Here is a 21,788-nt window from a genome sequence, read left to right on the forward strand (position 1 = left end):
GGTAGGTCCCCAAGACTCGCCCGAGTTGATTCATTGGTTATGCATAGTCCATTAGCAGGCCCCACATCCTCATCATAATTATTAATTATTATTTTTAAAAGATTATTATTATTGTTATTGTTAAAAAAAACAGATTACAATAGATATTATAATTTTTTTTTGTAATTCTTTTTTAAATAAAATTTTTAATTATCTTTTTGAATATTAAATAAATGTATTTATTTTCTAAAACAATTAATTTTATATGAAATGATAAAGTATAAATAAAGCTCAATTTTATTTATTTTTTATAAAAAAATAAATTATAATAAAGATCAAATTATATGGACAAATCTTTTTTTTTTTTTTTAACAACTATGTGGTATCTTGAAGTTAGTTACATTATAGTTAATTCATTTATTACTCTTAACATCACATTATAATAATTAGTAATTGAAATAATAAACAAATTATTTATCTATAGAAAATACATATATTTTATAATTCTTATATTATTTATCTATTTTTTTTTTTAAAAAAAAGTATATATAGAAGTGAAATCCAAATGATAAACTTCAACACAAGTCTTTTTTTATTTATTTATTTTGACCTAGTTATAATTATTTCTGAAAATAAATTTAAAATTAACTAAAAGAGAATACAAGGAAAGGGAGAAAACGTGAAGCAAGGAAGAAAGAGATGCAAATAACATGGATGCAGAAACAGAGTACAAAGGAAGAAAACACTAAAATTAAAGGAAAACGAAGCCACCGCCTGCTACGTTTGTTTACTATATATATATACACATATACATACATACATACATATTTGTCATTTATCTATGTACATTTTGAAGAAAAATATATAAAAAGGAACCAATCCCTTACAGACGTGTCCATTGCCGTTGAAAACGCGCATTTACCTCTCCTCCTCTTTTCTCTTCTCCTCTTTTCTCTTCTCCTCTGTTTAATCTTCTTCTTGTGTTTGTCAACCCATGGGTTTGCCTCTTTCTCTCTGGCACCCATGACCTGCATTTTCTAATTTCCACTCTGTTATAACGATTCTTATAGTTACGGAACCGGAGAAACCGTTTCTTCTCTGGCTGATAACTCATTTTTCAACCACTAATTGAGCTGCCGGAAGGGGGTGCTCGGGACAGCTTTTGATAGGTTGGTGACGCTTATGGATCTGAGGAGATTGGCGCGAGTGCTGTTCGTCGCGGTGGTTCTGGTGATCTACCTTCACGGTGAAGTTGCTCGTGCCAACATTCTGTTCCGAGTGCAGAACAAGTTCGCTGGGAGAGAGAGGAGTCTTGGTGCTCTCAAGGCCCATGATGCCCACCGTCACGCCAGAATCCTCTCCGCCGTCGATCTCCCTCTCGGTGGCGATAGCCTTGCCGAGTCTGCCGGGTTCGTCCTTCCCCCTTCCTTCGATTTTGATTTTCTGTTGTCGTTTTACGTGAAGTAAAACGAGTGAATTGGATTGTTTTGTAGCCACTTCCGTTGCTTTCTATTGTTTTAATTCTCTTTTGCATAGGTATACGTCTATACAGTTACGTGTATATATTTGTGCGCACAATATGAAATTTGATGCGTGCATAACTTTCTTTAATGAACGAACATAAATGCGTTTTATCCTTTTTAAGTTAGAGATGTTTGTTGTTCGAAATTAAATTAGCAAGTCAAAGAGATGTTTGATTATCATGTTGTAGATTCTGAGATGTCTTAATAATATTACCTTATTCAGCTAATGGTAGCTTTGGCTCTGAACTTTCTATTATAGTAAGTTATCGATTTCTTTTTCTTTGCATAACAAGTTTGCCTGAGCTAGAAGTGGTTTCTTCAAGAAAATGCTTCTATTTTTCTTTTAATTTAATTTTCTGTAATCATTGTGATCCTCTTTTATCTAAAACCTTTTTTAAAAAAAATTATTTTACGGCTTGATTTTAGTGTTCTTTTCCTGTTCCATTTGTTGGAAGTCAATACTCTCACCATACTGATACTAGGGCTTTTCTCCTTTTGAACTTTAATTAATACTTTGTAGTAGATTCAATTCTCTAGAGACTGCTGATACAAAATTCATAAACAGTTGGAAAGAATTTACTTTGCAGTTGATGCTTTTTTTTTTTTGGGGTCCTGGTAAAGATTTTAAGGTCTAATGGAAGTCTTCATTTTCCATTATGATATTTTCTTACTTTGCTCCATCGTTTTAGGCTATACTTTACAAAAATTGGGCTTGGATCTCCATCAAAGGACTATTATGTGCAGGTTGATACAGGAAGTGATATCCTCTGGGTGAACTGTGCTGAATGTACAAGGTGTCCCAAGAAAAGTGATTTGGATGTATGCTTCTGGAACCTACATGAAGTTCCAATGTCTTATCTTGAATTGTAATATATATATATATATGTATATCTGTATATATAGATCTTTTGTGGTGATTGAAATATGCTCTCATCTTATTATAATGGATTTCTGCAGATAAAACTCACATTATATGATACGAAGAGCTCCTCAACTGCAAAAAGGGTTACTTGTGATGATGATTTTTGTTCTCTTATAAGTAGCAGTCAATCATCTACCTGTCAGTTAGGCTCTCCTTGTGAATATACTGTTGTTTATGGAGATGGAAGCTCAACTAATGGGTACTTTGTGAGAGACACCGTACACCTGGACCAAGTGACCGGAAACCATCAAACTGGATCAACAAATGGGAGTATTGTGTTTGGGTAAGTTAAGTTTCTACCATCACACGGTTGTCATTTTGTGCTAAGAAACTAGGGCTTGCTGGGTTGTATACGCTTATTTGGCTGCATAACATTTTTTTGTATTGAACTTTGACTTTTGGTTCTTCTATCTGGGTTGTATACGCTTCGGTGTTGGAAAGAAAGATTTATTATAACAGGTCCACTTTTGGGTTTGCTGGTAGTGTAGACTTAGCACCCTGTTTATGAACTTACTGTTGGATCTTCTTTATGAACATTACATCGTACCTTCTTTGTTTGGACATTATCAATGCCAGTTTAACATGGTATTCAGTTATTGCTTATTGTAGTTTTGTCAAATGGTTATATTTCAGTATGCTAATTGGCATATTATAACTTGAGAATGTCAACTATTATTTCTCAACAACATTTCTGCCTCACAACTTTTGTTTCTAAAATGTTAAAAATGATAATACCAATTATTTTCTCATGTTCTGTGGAGTTCGTTGCTGTTAGTCTTACTTGGTAGGTCTGGGCTGAGAATGAACTCAACTATCAATTTAGTTGTTGGATTAGCACATTATTGGACATAACTGAAAAACAAGAAATTGTTTGAGGTAATTTTGTGGAAGCTTTTTTTTGCAAATACAAGTAGATGGTCTTTTCCATTACCTGTTTGGGCTCATTCTTTACAAGTAGTTTGGGCTCATGTTTTACAAGTAGGACATGGATTTTCTTCTTTTTTTTTTCTTTAACCATTTTGTAATAAACTTGTCATGTCAGATTTTATTGTGTCTTTTCAATATTTTATTTGATGGTGATAAGAAGCCTCCTTCACTTGGCTAAGTGATCAAGTGCTGTGGGTTTTTATTAGGCCTAGTTTTAAAATACTACTGAAAGAAGATTGGTGAAAGGAAAAGGAAGAAAATATATTTCGGTTCTCGAAAGATTTTCTTTATTTCAATCTTCTTTTGACCACAGTTGCTGGAAGCTTTTGGTGTTTTCCATAATTAAAGAGCATTTTAGTATCTGGCGTGCCCTTTTCTCTTGATAATCTCAAGTATATGATTTTACTTATGCTTACATTATGATGTAAAAGGTATAATTAGATTCTTTTTCTGGTAGATTTTTATTATTGTTTCCGTTCTATTACATTAAGGTTTCCTTGTTTGTTTGGCCTTGCATTTTATTGACTCTTTAGCTTTTTCCCCCCCTATTTTCACTTCACTAAATTTTTTCCCTTGATAGCCTTAAATTTGTTCACTGTTTGTTTCAAATATCAGTTTGAAAATTTTGATATTTCTATGTGCATGTGGGTTTGTCTTGCTGTGTACATGCATATGCATCTGTAGGTGACACGCTCATGACGGTGCATGCTGATTGTGTTGCTGCATCTGTTGTGCACATATGTTTGATGGATTTGTTTAATCTTTTTGTTTCTTCTCAATCTCCCTTCTGTGTGCTCATTGCAAGTAACAATTAGAGATTTGAGTTTACTTTTTTAAAAAAAAAATAAAAAGCGTAAAATATTATTCATAAGGTACCAAAAAAGGAGGTACCACCCATGTACAAAAACCTCTACAATGAAGTTAGAGTGTCAATGACATTTTCAAAATCCCCATCATTTATGATTTCATGACCTAGCACAATTGATTCAAACAAGTGTATCCATCTATCAATTAATCTAAGATTTGAGTTTACTTTTTATTATTTATTATTATTATTATTTTTCATGTTTGGAATATATTGTTTTAATTTCTTTCCCAGAATCATTTGCCATTTCAATTTAGGTTTCTATGTATGTTATATGTTTTGTTATTCGAAGTGCACTTAAGGAAATGCCGTGTCTAATTTGCTGATTTCTCTGTGGGAAACAGGTGTGGAGCTAAACAGTCTGGACAGCTTGGTGGGTCTCAATCGGCAGTAGATGGTATAATTGGATTTGGTCAATCAAATACATCCATGATTTCACAGCTTGCTGCTGCTGGAAAGGTGAAAAGAGTGTTTGCACACTGCTTAGATAATGTCAATGGTGGTGGAATCTTTGCCATTGGAGAAGTGGTGTCACCAAAAGTGAAAACAACTCCGATGGTTCCCAATCAGTATGTGATGCTCTCTTAGGTTATTTTTCTATTCTTTACATTTTACATTTGATGCAAATCTTGGCTGTGTTATATGTCCAAATTCTTGTTATCATATGAAAACATTTATTGCACTCTAAAGTTTATACTGGGTGAGAGTAGTACTCAGAAGTTATCATTGCGCATTGTTAAAACTTTGAATAAAAGAAGAATATGTCAAGGAAGGTTCTGGCAATATAGGACATAGACACTATTACATGTTAATCAGAAGATAAAATCTCCAAAAGGTCAATAAGCTGTTCCTCATTTACAAGAGGTTGTAATTTGAATCAAAGGTTCAAAGTACATCGTCTTTGTTTTTAATCATCTCTGAGGGGATCTCCTCTTCTTCAAAAGCCTGCTTGCTCCATTGATTCTAAATCACCTAGAGAATCTGAAGTGGCTTGAGAAGTCAACGCTCAAAAGTGGCTTGACCAAGCACAATGCAAAAGTAAATGGCTTGGAGTTCCAGCTGTTCCTTTACAAAAATAATAAACACTGAGAAGGCTTTCACTTCTTAGGTTGTCAGCACTCAAGTTTCTTTTTAACCATGCATACATGACCTTTGGGTTGGGTGTGTGTGTGTATTGGGGGGGAAGGGAAATTATGCCATAGTGCAGTGGAATAGAAAAACAGAAAAAATGAGATAAAAAGGAACATTTTCCACAATCAAAGGATTGAACTTAACCAAAATCTCATGGTTGGAGATACTCAATTTAATAGGTCTGATAATTTAGTCACAAGCCAATGCGATGGCAGTAGAGTTGTGACTAATTAATTGAGTGATGTTTTACATTCATCTATTTGCTTATGAATAGCTTATGGGATTGAATAAAATTTGGATGAAGTTTGGGAAAGAATGCTCGGAGTGAAACCATTACTTAGTATTTTCTAAAGTAAGGAGAGAAAAAAGGTAATGTTAGGAGATGAATTCACTAGCCCTACTAGTGAGTAAAACTCTGTCTTGTTTGCTCGGAGCTCTCATCCCAACTTAGATAACCAACAAAGAAAGGGAGGGTCTTAGTGTAATCATTGTAGAAAAGCATGTGATACTCGAGACAATTATTTGAAGTTGATGGAAGATAAGCTAATTTGAAGACACAAAATCAACTGTAGATAAAGAAAATAAGAGAAATTATGACTGATGAATGTTTCTAGACTAAGGAATCATGTCCATTTAGCAAAGAGCAGATAAAAGCCCTCTAAAACATGTTCCTGCATCAAAACTCTATTAATAACAACATAAGACTTGAGACAATTGAAAAAAAAAGTAATTCTTTCAATGCTCTTAATGCTATTTTAGGAAGTCAATCTACTTGGATAATTAACTCAGGGGCATCCGACTAGATGATAGAAAATAAAACATTATTATAATAATATAATTCATTCAAAGAGAATCTCATTGTAAAAATAATGGATCGATCTCACTCAAGAGTGGCCCGAAATGTGATCCCTGTCTTAGAGGAGTTAATCTTAAAGGAAGTACCTTATGTACATAATTTGTATTGCAACTTGTTATTAATAAGCAAACTTATACAAAATCATAATTATAGTACTAAATCTTACTCAAACTTAAGCGAATTTCAGGATCTAGATTTTATGAGGATGATTGGCAATGCTAAGGTGTATTACGGACTTTTTTTTCTTTAAAGATAATGGATCTTTCAGGAGGCAATCCTATAATGCACTATATGTTGATTGTCAAGACAATTCAACTTACTTATACAATTTTAATACAATATGTTATGACATGATCAATTGGGACATCTAAACTTTATATACCTTCAAATTTGTTCCCTTCTTTATTCAAAAAATAAAAATCGAAAAAATTTCATTGTGAAATATGTTAATTGTCAAAACATACTCATATTATATATTCTTCATTACCCTACAAAGCCTTTAAATCATTGATGGTACATAGTGATATCCTAGAGCCATCTAGAATCAACAATATTACTGGTACTAAATGGTTTATTTACTTTATAAATGATCATACAAGAGTTACGTAGTTATTTCTCATGAAAAAAAAAATCAGGAGTTAGCTATATATTCAAAAAATTCAAAACATGGTCTTAACTCAATTCTACACAAAAATACAAGTATTGAAGATAGATAATGCAAAAGAATATTTTGAAAAAGAATTACGTATGTATCTTAAAAAAGAAGGGATTGTTCATCAAAGTTCATTTGTTGATACCCTTCAACAAATTGGATAGCCGAAAGGAAAAATAGACATATCTTGGAAGCTGCTCGGTCTCTCATGTTCACAACTTAAGCTCCAATATTTTTCTGGGGAGGAGCTCCTCTGACTGCAAGAATGTCTTCTCAAATACTTGAGTTTCAAACACTTTACTAAGTTATGCTCTAATATTTTTCTACCACTCGACTTCTATTTACCTATCTGTCAAAGTTTTTGGTTGCTTAGTCTTTCTGCACGTACACAACCATCACAGTAGCACACTGGACCTCAAATCGATAAAATGCATTTTTGTAAGGTGCCCATCAGTCACCTGGAAGTTTTATAACTCCACAGACATCACATATTATGAAAACCAATCATACTATAAAATTGGTATTCAAGAGAAGAAGAATACACGAGTATCCCAATTTTGGGAGTTTACTATTAAATATGTTCATCCTTCTCCAACTAAACTTATTCAGTCTCCTGAATATACAGATCAAGATGGGGCACTTGAATCTGAACCTACTCATCACACTGAAAAATTTGAACTTCGGTTCTACACCAAAATGAACAAGAACCAAGAAAAGAAAGAGTCACATCACCTGATCAGTTATGAATCTAATCTAGATCCAGATCCAACATCATTGAATATTTCAGGTAATCCATGTTTAGGTCTCTTCCTTGATCTGTTTAATGACAGATTTATCACTTTAAGAAAACAAAAAAAAAACGTACACTGGTCATTCAATTTATAATTTTATTTCTTAAAAAGGTTTATCATCAACTCACTAGATATTTATTAGCAATATTGATACAATACAAATACCAAAGAAGATACATGAAATATTAAAAGTACTAGTATAAAAAATAATAATTATGGAGAAAATACAAGTCTTAGAAAAGAATGAGACTTGGGAAATAGCAAAATTATCCCTTAAAAAAGAATAAGATTTGGGATATAGCAGATTACCACTTGGAAAATACTCGGTCGATTGTAAATAGGTGTTCACAATTAAGTACAATGCTGATGGTAATATCAATAGATTCAAAATTCGGTTAGTAGCCAAAAGTTTTACTCAATCTTTCGGAATCGATTATGAGGAGACAATTGCACCAGTAACAAAGTTTAATATAGTCTACACTAATGTTCGTAGTTGACAATCTGGATTAACCACTATTCTAAATAGATACGAAGAATGTTTATCTCAATTGAAAGTTAGAGGAAGAAGTCTACATGGTGATATCACAAAGCTTCGAAAGTCAAGTCACTAACAAAAAGATCTGCATGCTGAAGAGGTCCCTATATAGACAAATAATTTTCAAGAGCATCGTTTGAAAAATTCACTAAGACAATGAAGAAGTTTAGATATAACTAATACTAAATAGATCACACTGCGTTTATCAAGCATGATCATTTAGGAAAAAAGACAATTTTCATCGTATATGTAGATGATATTTATTTTAAGACATGACACAGAGGGGATACTCAAAGTAAAAAAGGTCTTAGTTAAAGAATTTGATATTAAAGACATAAGAAATATTATATATTTATCGGGAATAAAAATTTGTAGGTCGAGGAAATGAATCTTATCTTCTCACCGAAAATGTGTTGGATCTTCTTAAAGTGACCAAAATGCTTAGATGTATATCCAGAGACACACGTATGGATTCCAATATTAAATTAGAGAGTAAAATTGATTGTGCTCTAGTTGATAAAGAAAGGTATCAAACTAGTGGATCAATCGATTTACTTCTTACGTACTAAACTATATATCAGTTTTGCCGTCAGGATATGAGTTGATTCATGAATAACCCAACTCAAAAACTTATTGAGGCAATGTTTGGAATTCTCAAGCATCTAAAAATGACAACTAGGTAGGAACTATCTTTCTAGAAAAATAGAAGCCAAAAAATTAAAATATAAACTGATGTAAAGTAGACCGGTTCTATGATTGATAAAAAATTCACTTTTCAATACTGTACATATTGGAGAAACTTAGTTAATTGGAGAAGTAAAAAGCAGTCAATGGTATCAAGGAGTATTGCTAAGGGTGAGTTTAGAGTTTTAACGCATGGTATCTATGAAAGAATGCGGCTACAAAGGGTATTGGGTGGATTGAGATTTCCCTCCTTAGAGTTTATGAAAGTGGTTTATATGACAATCTCCTATTAAGATGGAATCATAGTCGACTTTCGTAACTAAAAAATCTTTTTTTTTTATAGAACTGATTTATATTTAATTTCCTAGAAAAACGTTCTCTAATTTTCTCCTATATATATTCAAATTTTGTAAATTAAGTAACATGAACAAAAATTCAATAAATAAAAAATTTAATAATAATTTTCAGTATACAACCTAGTGTAGAAGTCTTAGACAATCTTATTTTGACCATTCTGCCCGTTATAATCCATCACATCAATGATCAAATTGGAAATATAGTAGGAAATGGCCATCTGATAGAAGAATTTTCTATTGCAGTCTCCTTCCCAAGTCCATAAAAATCTAGACCTTTGCCTCCGTGCCACCTCCTCCATTGACAATGAATATGCTAGGTCAAAGTTGGCAAGTTGTTTCTTTTGTGTGTCACAATCCCATATGGGTACCTCAAATTTGTTCAACTCTTTAATCACCCCAGAAAGTTCCTTCTCCTTTGCAGCCCCATTGTTGTAAAAAGTGGAATTCTAGACTGTGATTTTTGGCTTGACATAGGTGAGTCTTGCAACAAGAAAATGCTCATGGAGGATAAGTCTCATTCCACCAGCCTTTCAACAATTCAAAAAACTACTTATCTCAAAGCCACTTTTTTATTGTCAGTGGCATAAAAAAAAGGCTGAAGATGGAGCCACAAACAAGATGCAGAAATAGGCAAACAACAAAGAGAGTTGCCATGAACTTTCTTGCTGTCTTTTGTTAGGTTTAGATGTCTTTTATTTCAGAAATTCTATTTTCAGGTATTTGAATAAATAACCCAATCAAGAAACTTAAAATTATAGTCATTAGATCCAAGTTTAAAATAATGTTGATTAAATCCTACAAATTAGGAAAAAGTCAGGTTATTAAGAGATATTAGGAAGGAGCAGCCACTCTTTCCTGTTTATTTGTACTCAGATTCTAAAACCTGGGGTTTGATTCATAAGCTTTATGGCTCATAAAATATTGATCTTGCTATGCACCATTTTTATTTCAAAATCCATGAATTTAACGTTGTCTATGGAAGAAACTAAATATCTGGTTTTTGTCAATTGCTTACATAACCTATTCTGCATTTAGAGGTTCTCTTCTAGATTGTTTTCTTACAAGTGTTGAGAACCTAATGGCAAGTAGCGTTCTACTATGAATTTGAATCATGAATAGAGGTTTTTGCCTTACATTCACACTCTCCTCTTGTTGATTTTTAGTTACTATTATTATATCATTTCTTTGAAACATGCAGGATCTTTCCTAAATAAGAATAGCTCATGGATCTTAAAAATTTTCTCAAGATATATTTTCAAAAATTTTAGGGCACATTACAATGTTGTTCTGAAGGAAATTGAAGTTGGTGGTGCTGTTCTAGAACTTCCAACAGATGTCTTTGATGCCGGAGATAACAGAGGTACAATAATTGATAGTGGTACAACTTTGGCCTATCTTCCTGACGTAGTTTATGAGTCATTGATGAACAAGGTACTTGCAGTTCTTTAAATTTTGTTAATTTGAAAATCTGTGGTTAAATCCTCATGCCATATTTGTTAAAATTAGATTCTGGCTCGGCGGTCTGGATTGAAAATACAAACCGTTCAGGAAACATTCTCTTGTTTTCAGTTCAATGAAAAGTAAGATCCCAACTGCAGTTACTTGTAATTATTATAAAATTACTGTTTTGTGGACAAGGCCTATTGTTTGGCTGCTGTGCCTGAATGTTGTTTTAAGTTTCATATTGTTTCTTTCATTGTTGTACCTATTCTTGCTATTAAACTCTTCTTTATATTATTTTTTTTTGTTGGGAGAGGGGGATTAATCTACCCTCCTCCTCCCCCAACAATCTATTTGCGGCAGTGTTGTAAATGTGGAACATTTCTTCCTCTAAATTAAGATTGACCGGACATGGCTCTAAAGGAGGAAAAGAAAAAGCACAAAAACCCTGAAGGATGTTAAGTTGAGTGTAATTCTTACATATGTTTCCTTAAACTAATATTGGGTGAATCGCCATCATTCAGTAAGTTGAGCTGTCGTGCTGTATTCATTTCTAGGTTTCTAGACCCCTATAAAAGTTTGAAAATGCAAAGATTTCCTGATTTTGAAGATTAAAATGCAGACTACTTTAGATTAGCTTTGATTAGAGTTTCTTCTTAAGAGCTACTGGAAACTTTGTGCTGAACCAGAGTTCTTAAGTCAAGATTTACTGGATAGAAAGAAACCTTTCTTTCTCTAATTAAATATAGCGTTTAATCCTAGCCTTCAAGTTTTGCTAACTTCATTTCTCGGTAGTTTCCTTCTGTATTGTAATCTACAGACAAGAATATTTCAACAGTAGAATGTACACTTATGGAGATCCACATTTTTTTTCCTTAATGTCTCTGTTTTGTGCTGTAGGAAAAACTTTGCGAGGAGTTATTGATAAAAGAGTTATTTTCTTAATGTCTAATTTATATGTTATATTTGCCTCAGTTTCTTCAGTTCAGTGCTTTTTCCCAAATAATATGTTTGTTTATATTAAACTTTGAAACTTTGATTTTCTCTTTTAGTCCCTTGGGATTATTTTTATATGTTTTTTTGGATACACTTGCAGTGTTGATGATGGATTCCCGACTGTTACTTTTCATTTTGAAGATTCCATTTCCTTGACAGTTTATCCTCATGATTATCTCTTCCAAGTTCGTGTAAGTAAATTATTCAATGGAATTTTAATATTTTATGTCAGTTGACATGGTTACTGTCTTTTTTTAAAATAGATACGTTCATATATTACAACTATCATGATTTATCTGATTGTTTGATCTCAGTGTCTGCTATGATTTTTTACCTAAAATCTTGTCTTTGTTGTATCTAGATTGCAATCCAATTATGATTTTCAGTTTGCTATGTTCGATCGCTTAAAATTAGTAAACATCTTTCAGTGTTTGTTTAGACATCTTCCATACTTGGTGCAATTCTTTTCATCACCGCATGAGGGGGCTGAAGACTTAGATCTGCGACTCTTGGGTTTGTTAACAAAAGGCTTCCATTATTTATTCTACTCTTTTGACCAACTAACTTAAATGGCTGCTATATTTCTTAATCACAAGCATGGATCTGAGAATTTTATAAATCTCGTTTGATCAGCCTGTTCTATTGGACCTGATAATTTACTTTTTTTGTTAAATCTAAGTCTATGAAGCTTATGCATTTTAATTGTTAAATTACTCGGGCTTTGCTTTCGTTACTATTTTGTATCAATAGTGTTGGCAGCTGTACTTCATTGAGTGTTTTCCAATTTCATTATGTGATTTGTTAAATTTATTAGAGCAGGCAGCTCTTAAATAAAGCTGAATAATGTGAAATTCTCCTTATAATTTACTTCAGGCAGCAAGGAAACAGGTGGAGGGACAATACTAAATTATTAAGTTTAGTAAAAATAAATGCAGTTCTGTTAAAAAAAGAAAGGAAATGAAAAAAAAAAAAGAAATCCTTAGTATATTGTCGGTAACATAAAAAAGCCTTAGTGTGGGTTACATTGTTATATGTTTTTGACTTTGATACCCCTTAGTTAATTCTCTAATATGTTAAATGCTAGGGGCTTTATGCAAACTAAGTCAAGGCCATTAGTTTGCACTATTGAAAAATTGACATTTTATTTTTATTTAATTAATTGGAAAGGTATATTTTTAATGTGATGGAAAGCATAAGGATTAATAGATTTTGATTAAATCATGAATTTTAGTTCTAGATTTTTGTTTACATTTTCAGAAGTTTTGTGTTTGTAGTTTTGGTCTTTAGTTAATTTCTAGTTTCATCTGTTGACAAATCATTTTCGTGGCTCTCTTCAGGAAGAAATGTGGTGTTTTGGTTGGCAGAACGGAGGGATGCAAACTAAGGATGGAACACAATTGACTCTTTTGGGAGGTGAGTTTGGAATTGCTTGTAAAACTACATTTTCTTCTTTCCAATTATCACAGGTCTAATGCCTGGGTGGTCTTAAACTATGTTGAGTGTAAGGGTCAAGGATTAAAGACTTGCTGACTTTCACTAAGTTTTCTATTGAACTTAACCTAGAATTGTTTTGTTAGATAGCTATCCTGTATGACTAATAATATTTTCCTGGTTGGAAATACCTAAAGGACGCAGTATTTTTTTAGTTACTTGACAAAAACTTGTCCTGATCTTTTAGCTCAGTTGTGTAATCTTTATTATATTACCTATTCAAGTAGTTGTTATGGAGATAAATTAACACTATGGGTTAATTAAGAAAGAATCCAATGATTTCCTAGCGTTTGAAGTATCCAACAAGTTTTTTCTAAATTCTTCTATAATTTTTTCATCACTAAAAAAACAGAATTTGTACATATAATAGACTGGATAACTGTTTTATACTAACTGCCCCATCCTAGACAGGGGTCATAGACTTATATAAATTGCATATACTGCCAATTTAATGGATGGCAAAAAGACAACAAAACAAATTAGATCTGTCATATCTGATATGAGGCGGAGAAGTAAACAAACATTTGGCAGTACATTGGACATTCCACCACTAACACTTGCCTTAACTATTTTTCTTTCTTCATTTTAACAGTTGCCTGTTATCAGCGACTGGTTCATGACATCATTCTTGCATTTGTCACATATATTTATACACACACACACACGCATATTTATCTCTCAAAAGAGTTGGGACTAAAACATAACTTTTTGTACGTCTGCTCGGGCGCTTTTTTCCCATTTAAACTCATTTGTTTTTTGTTTGTTTTCTAATGCAGATTTAGTTCTTTCAAATAAATTGGTTTTATATGATATTGAGAACCAAGTTATTGGATGGACTGAGTACAACTGTGAGTATATTCCGTAGTGTTCATCAATTCTACTTTTTTTTTTTTTTTTTTGTGTCAAAGTTACTGTTTATTATGGGATTGAGTTGTGAAATGTTGATGGTGAGTGACTAGTTTTAGACATGGAGCTTGTGATTGGATTGTTTTGATAGAGTGAAAGGATGGTGGTTTTGGTTGGTTTCAGGCTCTTCAAGCATCAAGGTGAGGGATGAAGTGACTAGAGCTACTTACACTGTTGGGGCTCACAATCTTTCATGGTCACCTAGTTTGAGCGTGGGAAGAATTCTAACATTCTTGTCAATACTAATTGTAATGCTGCAAAGTTTTGTTTCTTAGATTTTGGTAACATTGGGCGGCTACAACATTCATTTATTATATGTTGTACCATAATTTCTTATAGTTGATGTGTGCTTGTTTTAAATTTATTCTGGAATATAAACCTTTAAAATTTCATTTTATATAATTCTTGTAAATTTTTCGGAATAATTTTACCTAGTAAGTATTGTTCTCATTCATAGCTGTCCATATTAGACTTTCTCATGAATAGAACGAATATCTAATTCAATATGTTTACAACAAAAACGTTGGATTGTTATAAGTAACACTAATATTATTACACAGTAAAGTAGATATAGACTTTGTGTTCATAGGAAACTGAAGTTCATTAAGTAAGTTATTAATCCAAGTCATTTTAGCAACAGCAGAAGCCACAACACAATGATCTTCTTCAACACTAGAACGTGGAAGACAGCAGGTTTTTCCTTGGCACTCCAAGAAGATAATTGGATCTAAGAAAATTCAATATTCAGTTGTTGAGAGACGACACCAGCCGTAATCATCAGAATATCTTATGAGCTGATCATGTGCAACTACTTAAAAGTGCATGTCTTTGGTATGCTTGGTTGACTGAGAAATAGAGCTTTAGGTGAGTGGAAGTAAGATACAGCAGCTTTTTCATCATGTTGTCGAACACCTCCAGCAGCTTGACACCAGGGGTTCTGCCAGCACCTGCAACTATTCATGCAAGGTACTTGACCTTGTTCCTTAAACCCCTCATTATACACACACACATTTATTAGTTATTCACACTCTTTCATCTCAATTTCATCTAGTCTTTTTTTAAGTATAAATTATCAGAGAGGGAAATAGAATGATGATGAAGATGTTGAAGAATGGGAATGAGCAAAAGATGTTGCAGATGATGAGGATGGTAATAATGATATAATAGTAATAATGGGTTGCTGGTGAGTATTAATGTTTTTCACAGTATTGGGCTGTAAAATTCATACTGACAAGACATTATTTTGCTTTTTTGCTCAATTTCTAAGCTAAAAAGAAAAAGAAAACAGAATTTACGCATTCAACGTGTGTCAGTGCAGGTAAAAAAATGAACCATACACACTATGTTATGGCGGGGGGAGAATGAGGAAGATAATCTGCAAATTTGATATGATCCAAAATCAATTCAAAAAAAATAACCTGAGACAGGTTCAAATTTAGTACACTAGAGATTAGGAGGGTTCAGCTTCGGTAATACCCTCCCGGAACCTAGTTTTGGGTCTTGTCACAAGAATATAAAGACAGCAAGTTTTAACTTTGTCAAGATTTAGTATATTTTTCTTAAATGTTAGTTGAAAATATTTTAATATTATTTAAGTCGTGGCCCAACCCTTTCTTAGTAAGCCATGACAAGAGCACACATGTACTTAATTCAAAATAACATAACTTTCATTAACTTAAAAAGTGTGTAAAAGCATTCCATCCATTATATATATACAACAGATACATACAATATAAGTATTCAAATTAGTAACCTGATTTTAAAGTCTAACTTCAAAAACTTTCTTCCTTCGTATCATTATTTATTCTACAACAGTCTTTTTAATATCTAAAAAATAATAACAGGGGTGAAATTCATAATCCTAATTGGCAGATATTATGACAACACAGCTGATACATTCAATATATATAACTTTTCACAGACATTGAAAATACATATATTATATAGTTTAAAAAATTAGATCAAAAACACATGTATCTTGTACATTTTTAAAAACTAGATTCACAATTCAGAAAACTAATTCACAAATATAAATATTTATATTACACAGCATGGACACATTGCTGTATTGTACAATGAGTCATACTTCATTACTGTTATAGCAGTCGATCACATAATCCTACCGCATCATGTGTAAGCACAAATATGTGTCATATACGTACTAAATCACATAGTAGATATAGTATCAGATCACATAATAGGTACATTATACATACATATGTACTAGATCATATAATAAGTATACAAATCACGTTAATTCCTAATATAATATAGGTACTTTCAGAACAGGTCGCCTTTATAATACGTGATGCACACAGACGAGTTATTTTCAAAATACTTTTCACAAAAAAACTTGATTCAAAATTTTTTTTTTGATTAAATATATATTATTAACAATCAAAATTAATCATATACTAAAAGTAGGATAACATATTGTAAAAATATATATGCTAATATTATAAAAAAATTCACTTAACTTAATCCTTTAAGAAACATGTTGCAAATTTTTCCTCGTTACTATCAACTTAACTATTTACTCGGATGAAGTCTCCCTTTATAAATTATCTTAATTTGTTTTTATTTAGTTTTATTATTTTATATAAATCATCAATTTTTTTTTAATATTATACAAATTTTCTAAAATAAATAAAAATTTTATATAAAATAAAAAAAATAAAAATTATAAAAGGTCAGTTATAAAATAATTACTAAAATTAAATACGAGAATTAAATTTCAATAAAATCAGATTATATGGAAAATAAATTTTTTATAGGCATATTTTTCTCATAATTACAAAACCTAACAAAATAGTTTCTTCTCTGAGTGATTCCTCAATTTCCAACTAATTGGAGCTCCGGCGAGGGTTTTTTCTGTAATCTTTTGATAGGTTGCTGAGGCTTATGGATTTGAGGAGACTGGCGAGCGTGCTGGTGGTGACGGTGGTTTTGGTGATCCACGTCGGCGGCGAAGTTGCTCGTGCCAACATTCTGTTCCGAGTGCAGAACAAGTTCGCTGGACGAAATAGGAGTCTGGATGCTCTCAAAGCTCATGATGCCCACCGTCAAGCGAGAATCCTGTCCGCCGTCGATCTCCCTCTCGGTGGCGATAGCCTTGTGGAGTCTACTGGGTTTGTTCTATTACCTTATTCCTTTCTCTTCTCTTTAGTTTCTGATTTTCAGTTCTCATTTTTTCATGGTTATGGAAGTAGAACAAGTAGAAGAAGTGTTTTCCTTTTAAATAGAGAGATTTTAGTGTTAAAAATTAATTTGTCTCCTTAGGAATTTGGGAAAAATTCGTAGACACCATAGACGAGAAAGGTCTGTAACATTGCTTTGAAGGACGTGAAAGCATTAGATAATCAGAAAATTTGAGAAATTCGTAAAGTAATTTATTGAATAATTAAATTAAAAATATATTTATTATTTTTACTACCTAACTTTTATTGAATAGGATTAAATTAAAAAAATAATATAGTTAATAAAATTGAGAATATTACTCCTGATAAGATTGGAAAATTTAATGATTAAGAATAATATTAATAAAATAGGACATTCTACTAATATAAATAAAAAAACTAAATGTTAACAATAATAAAATCCTAAAGTACTGACTATAATACTAAGCTCCAAAATAATATAGTCGTTTTATATTTAATAGGATCATATTTGTAATCTAGTTAGGTAATATATAACTAGTCTATTATGCATTATTCTCTCTTAAGTGGAGAAAATTCGTTCGCGAATGATGTAAAACATTGGTCGTTGAGCTTTTCCATAAAAACTTTTTCAAGGCTTTCTGGTTGGTCGCTCTCTCCAATACACAAAATAATAGAAAAACACAATTGTTAAGTACTGTGAAGTCCTGGCAGAAGAATGAAATTAACATATGGTGTGTGAAACTCAATGTTGCTTGGAATGGAATATTTCAAATATTCTTCCACATCAAGAACAACTTGGTAATTTTGGGCTGTAGTTGTAGGAGGTTGCCGAATTAACTCTTTTTAGTATTATCTCTTAATGTTGCATCTTCTACCAACTAATTCTAAAATTTTAATTTTTTAAACTTTTGTGCTCACTCGATTATTGACATATCGGCCTGAAGTAAAGTGTAAGCTTGATCAAGAAATTTGTCAAAGAAGTTGGGAGGTAAATATTTTTAACAGGAAATCCTTTGTGCATGTGACATGGTATATTAATTGAAATATTCTTCCATTGAGTTAAGCAACTCGAGGAAGACATGTTGCTCTCTTGTCCCATCAAAATTAGGAGTTTTAACCTTTATCTTCTTGGTAATATCTCTAATATTGTCTTCAGCATGTCTTGACTTGTGCAACTTGCAACTTTGGAATGGTGGAGCTACTGCAAGTGTCTTAATTCTTCCAAAATTGCGTTAACTATGTTTTGCATTGTCTCTGGTCTGGTATTAATTTTTGCCTTGTATGAATGTTCACTAGGATTCAGTGTTAGTCACTATTATTGAATCTGATTTTTTTTTAACTAGCAATATCAGTTTGTTTCTAGTGAGATCGATCACGAGAGTCAATATAGTCAAACTTGGATATAAGGGTACTCAAATGCAGTTGATTTTGCTGCTTGCAGTTGCTTGTGTATGTGGCTCACATGCCACCTTTCAGTCACTAGGCAATAGTGAGTTTCGATCAATCAACTTGATTAGAGGTGGCATTGCAGATTAAAGGTTGGTGTGAGGCATGACTATGTGAAAGTACGGGATCGAGTGAGGCAACAGTTAGAAGAACTTGCAATGTTGTGTGTCTAGTGGAGCTTCATGGTGGGGCTTCTAGGTTGTCCGATTGAGGTCCTTTGAGACTTGTGGTGGCAGCTGTGTCGATCACCCCCCACTAGTGATGTGATCTAAGATGGTGGTAGTAAATTGGGTTTGGGTTTGCAGTGTTAATTTTTTTTTTGGATGAGTTTGGGACAGTTTATGTGAATTTTTTGGCTAGGTGCTCTTTTTGTTGGATTGCTAGCAATATGGTTGGTGACAAATAGTTGTACTTTGAAGATCGAGGTTCTTCTCTTTAGGCTTTATTGGAGTCGAATGGTTCTTTTAGTATTTCTATAGACAGGGCGCACAGTCAATGTGCGGGGCAACCACTTCTTGATCTATACTGGAATTGGGGGGGGAGGGGGGAGGGGGGGCATCATCATTGCCCTCGACCAGGACTGCTAGATATGATGTATTATAAGCTTCCGACATTCCAGTTAGAAAGATTGAGGATGATGTCTCATTCTCCACATCTGTAATTACTTTTTTTTTTTTTACATCCAATAATATTTTTCTTCTTTTAGCTTTATATAAGACTAATATATGACAAATTGGGGTTGATTTGCTTGCCTACTGATTTGTAGAGAAAACCTTAGAAATTAGACCTAGAGTTTCTTTGACATCATATGTAAGAAGTCTTAAACATCTTTTTTAAGATTTTGATTGCATTACAAAATCAGAAAATTGAAAAACTTGGAAGTATTTATTGAATGATTGAAATTTTTTCTCGAGAAGTGAAATCATAAGAATGTTTATGATGTTTCCCAAGTAACTTTTTGGAAACATGATCAAACTAAGAACTACTAAAACTTAATAAGACCAGAGTTTTGGCATTTTATTAAAGGGGACTTGCTAGAGTTGTTTAGAGAATTGTACGTGGCGGGTTCCTTCGTGAAGTTCTTCAACTCCACATTCTTGGTTCTCATTGCTAGGGTGGGGGGTGCAAAAAACATTAAAGACTTCCGGCATATTAGTCTTTTGGGGTGCATATACAAACTCATTTCTAAAGTTTTGGTTTGGTAATTGTTTAAGGTACTTAGTGAGGTGATTGAGGGGCATTAACATGCTTTGTGGAGGGTATACAGATTTTAGATGCAGTGATGGTGGCGAATGAAGTGGTTGATGACTTAGGGAGAAATAAGAGGGAGAGGATGCTTTATAAGCTTGATATAGAGAAAGCATACGACCATGTGACTTGGGAGTTTGTGGATTACATGCTTGGGAGGTTAGGGTTTGGGAACAAGTGGAGGAAGTGGATGAAGTCATGCATTATTACTGCTTATTTTGCCATGATGGTTAATGGAGATCCTTCATCATTCTTTGAGGCAACGAAAGGCTTGCGACAGGGTGACCTTCTATCCCATCTTTTATTTATCATTGTTATGGAGTCGTGAGTAGGTTGTTGGAGAGAGCTAGGGAGGTGGATCTGGTTAAGGGAATGATTGTGGGAAGAGGAGATCAGCAGGTAGAGATATCTCAATTGTTCTTTACCGATGACACCTTTATTTTTTGTCAACCTAAGGAGAGGATGTTGTTTCATCTTCGGTGTATTCTTATGTGCTTTGAGGCGGTGTTTGAGTTAAATATTAACTTGAAAAAATCTGAATTGGTGAGAATTGGTGATAGGAGGGATAAAAAAAGGCTTGCAGAGGTGCTGGGATGTAAACTAGTTAAACTTCCTATCAAATACCTTGTTGTTCCTTTGGGGTCTAAAGACAAGGATACGAAGATGTGGGATCTTGTGATTGAGTGTCTAAAATAAGGCTTGAAGGTTGGAAGAGGAACTACATGTCTAAAGGAGGAAGGTTAACAATAATTAAGAGTACGTTAACTAACCTTCCCATTTATTATTTATCTATGCCGAGAATTCCCGTGAAGATTGCAAAGAAGCTAAAAATTATTTAGTGCCGATTTTTATGGGGGAGGTGATGAGGGAATTAGAAGATATCACCTTATGAAGTGGGATGATGGGAAGATGCCATTGGAGCAAAGGGGTTTGGAGCTTAGATCTTTTGTTGAGATGAATACTGCACTCCAAGGAAAATGACTTTTGAGGTATATCAGGGAGGATGAGGGGTTGTGGAAGCGGGTTGTGTAGGCTCGATGGGGTATAAGTGACATAGGTGGATCTCATAGGGTAAGGAATAGGCCGCATGGTACGAGGCTTTGGAGGAAAATAGGGATGGGGGAACATAAATTTTAGGAATGCATCAATTGGAAGTTGGGGAAGGGAGATAAAATTCGCTTCTAGAAGGATGAATGGGTTAGACGGAGTAGGCTCAAAGATCAATTTCTGAGGATTTTTTGCCATTGTACTATATAAGAATATGGTGGTTGAGGACATATTCTGAGGGGAACAGGTCTACGGAGTGGAAGAGTATGAAGCCCTGCTATTCCTATTATCCCAAGTTCAGTTAAACGGCAACATGGATTAGATTGTCTGAAACTTGAAGAAAGGGCAATTCACTGTCAAGTCATTCTATAATTATTTAACAAGGAGGGAAGGAACGGGGTTGGCACATTTTTTGGTTAATCAGATGTGGAAGGCGAAGGCTCCTCCAATAATTGGTTTTTTTTTGCTTGGGAAGCGAGTAAAGAATGCATCATGAATATTGATAAACTGATGCGAATGGGTAAAACTATGGTTAATGGCGGCTATTTAAAGGCTCATGAATCTTGCAACCACATCATTCTCTGGTGTCTGATGGTGTATAGCGTTTGGTCTATGGATATATGGTCTCCTGGGGATTAATTAGGTGATTGCAGGGTTAGTGAGGGATGAATTATGGACCCATCTTAAACTTATTCGTTTATCTATTTTTTGAATGATCTAGAAGAAGAGGAATGCTAGAGTTTTTTAGGGGATTGAGGGGGAGGTTGTACAAGTTAGGGACAAATGGATGCATGTTTTTCAATTTTTGATTTTGGGTCGTGATATTTATAGGATG

General features: G+C 33.2%; 2 protein-coding genes across 3 annotated transcripts in view; both read left to right on the forward strand.

The window, feature by feature from the left end:
• Positions 1 to 817: 817 nt before the first annotated feature.
• LOC110816310 (aspartic proteinase 36-like) lies at positions 818 to 14,466 on the forward strand. 2 transcript variants are annotated; one of them, XM_088219659.1, is made up of 10 exons: positions 818 to 1,388; positions 2,192 to 2,321; positions 2,460 to 2,707; positions 4,561 to 4,785; positions 10,469 to 10,652; positions 10,728 to 10,801; positions 11,758 to 11,848; positions 12,995 to 13,070; positions 13,925 to 13,996; positions 14,178 to 14,466. In XM_088219659.1, exons 1-10 carry the CDS (start codon positions 1,162 to 1,164, stop codon positions 14,327 to 14,329), a joined length of 1,479 nt encoding a protein of 492 aa, XP_088075785.1. In that variant the 5' UTR covers positions 818 to 1,161; the 3' UTR covers positions 14,330 to 14,466. The 2 variants fall into 2 exon arrangements, with proteins under 2 accessions (XP_088075785.1, XP_088075790.1); XM_088219664.1 differs by having other exon boundaries at positions 828 to 1,388; positions 10,490 to 10,652.
• A 2,328-nt stretch (positions 14,467 to 16,794) lies between these two features.
• Positions 16,795 to 21,788, forward strand: part of LOC110816308 (aspartic proteinase 36-like) — a 28,678-nt gene continuing 23,684 nt past the window's right edge. The window contains exon 1 of the mRNA XM_088219668.1: positions 16,795 to 17,182. Coding sequence (XP_088075794.1) covers positions 16,956 to 17,182 — 227 coding nt within the window. The 5' untranslated portion in view covers positions 16,795 to 16,955. The remainder of the gene's footprint in view (positions 17,183 to 21,788) is intronic.

This window comes from Carica papaya, chromosome 1 (assembly GCF_054855325.1).
Source record: "Carica papaya isolate Zhongbai chromosome 1, ASM5485532v1, whole genome shotgun sequence".
Taxonomy (NCBI): domain Eukaryota; kingdom Viridiplantae; phylum Streptophyta; class Magnoliopsida; order Brassicales; family Caricaceae; genus Carica; species Carica papaya.

Excerpts from the sequence above, each read along its gene's own strand:
- LOC110816310 (XM_088219659.1), top strand. The coding sequence starts at position 1,162 with ATGGATCTGAGGAGATTGGCGCGAGTGCTGTTCGTCGCGGTGGTTCTG. Across the intron at positions 4,786-10,468 it reads ACTCCGATGGTTCCCAATCA|ATATATTTTCAAAAATTTTA; the intron begins GTATGTGATGCT and ends AATTTTCTCAAG. Across the intron at positions 13,997-14,177 it reads TGGATGGACTGAGTACAACT|GCTCTTCAAGCATCAAGGTG; the intron begins GTGAGTATATTC and ends GGTTGGTTTCAG.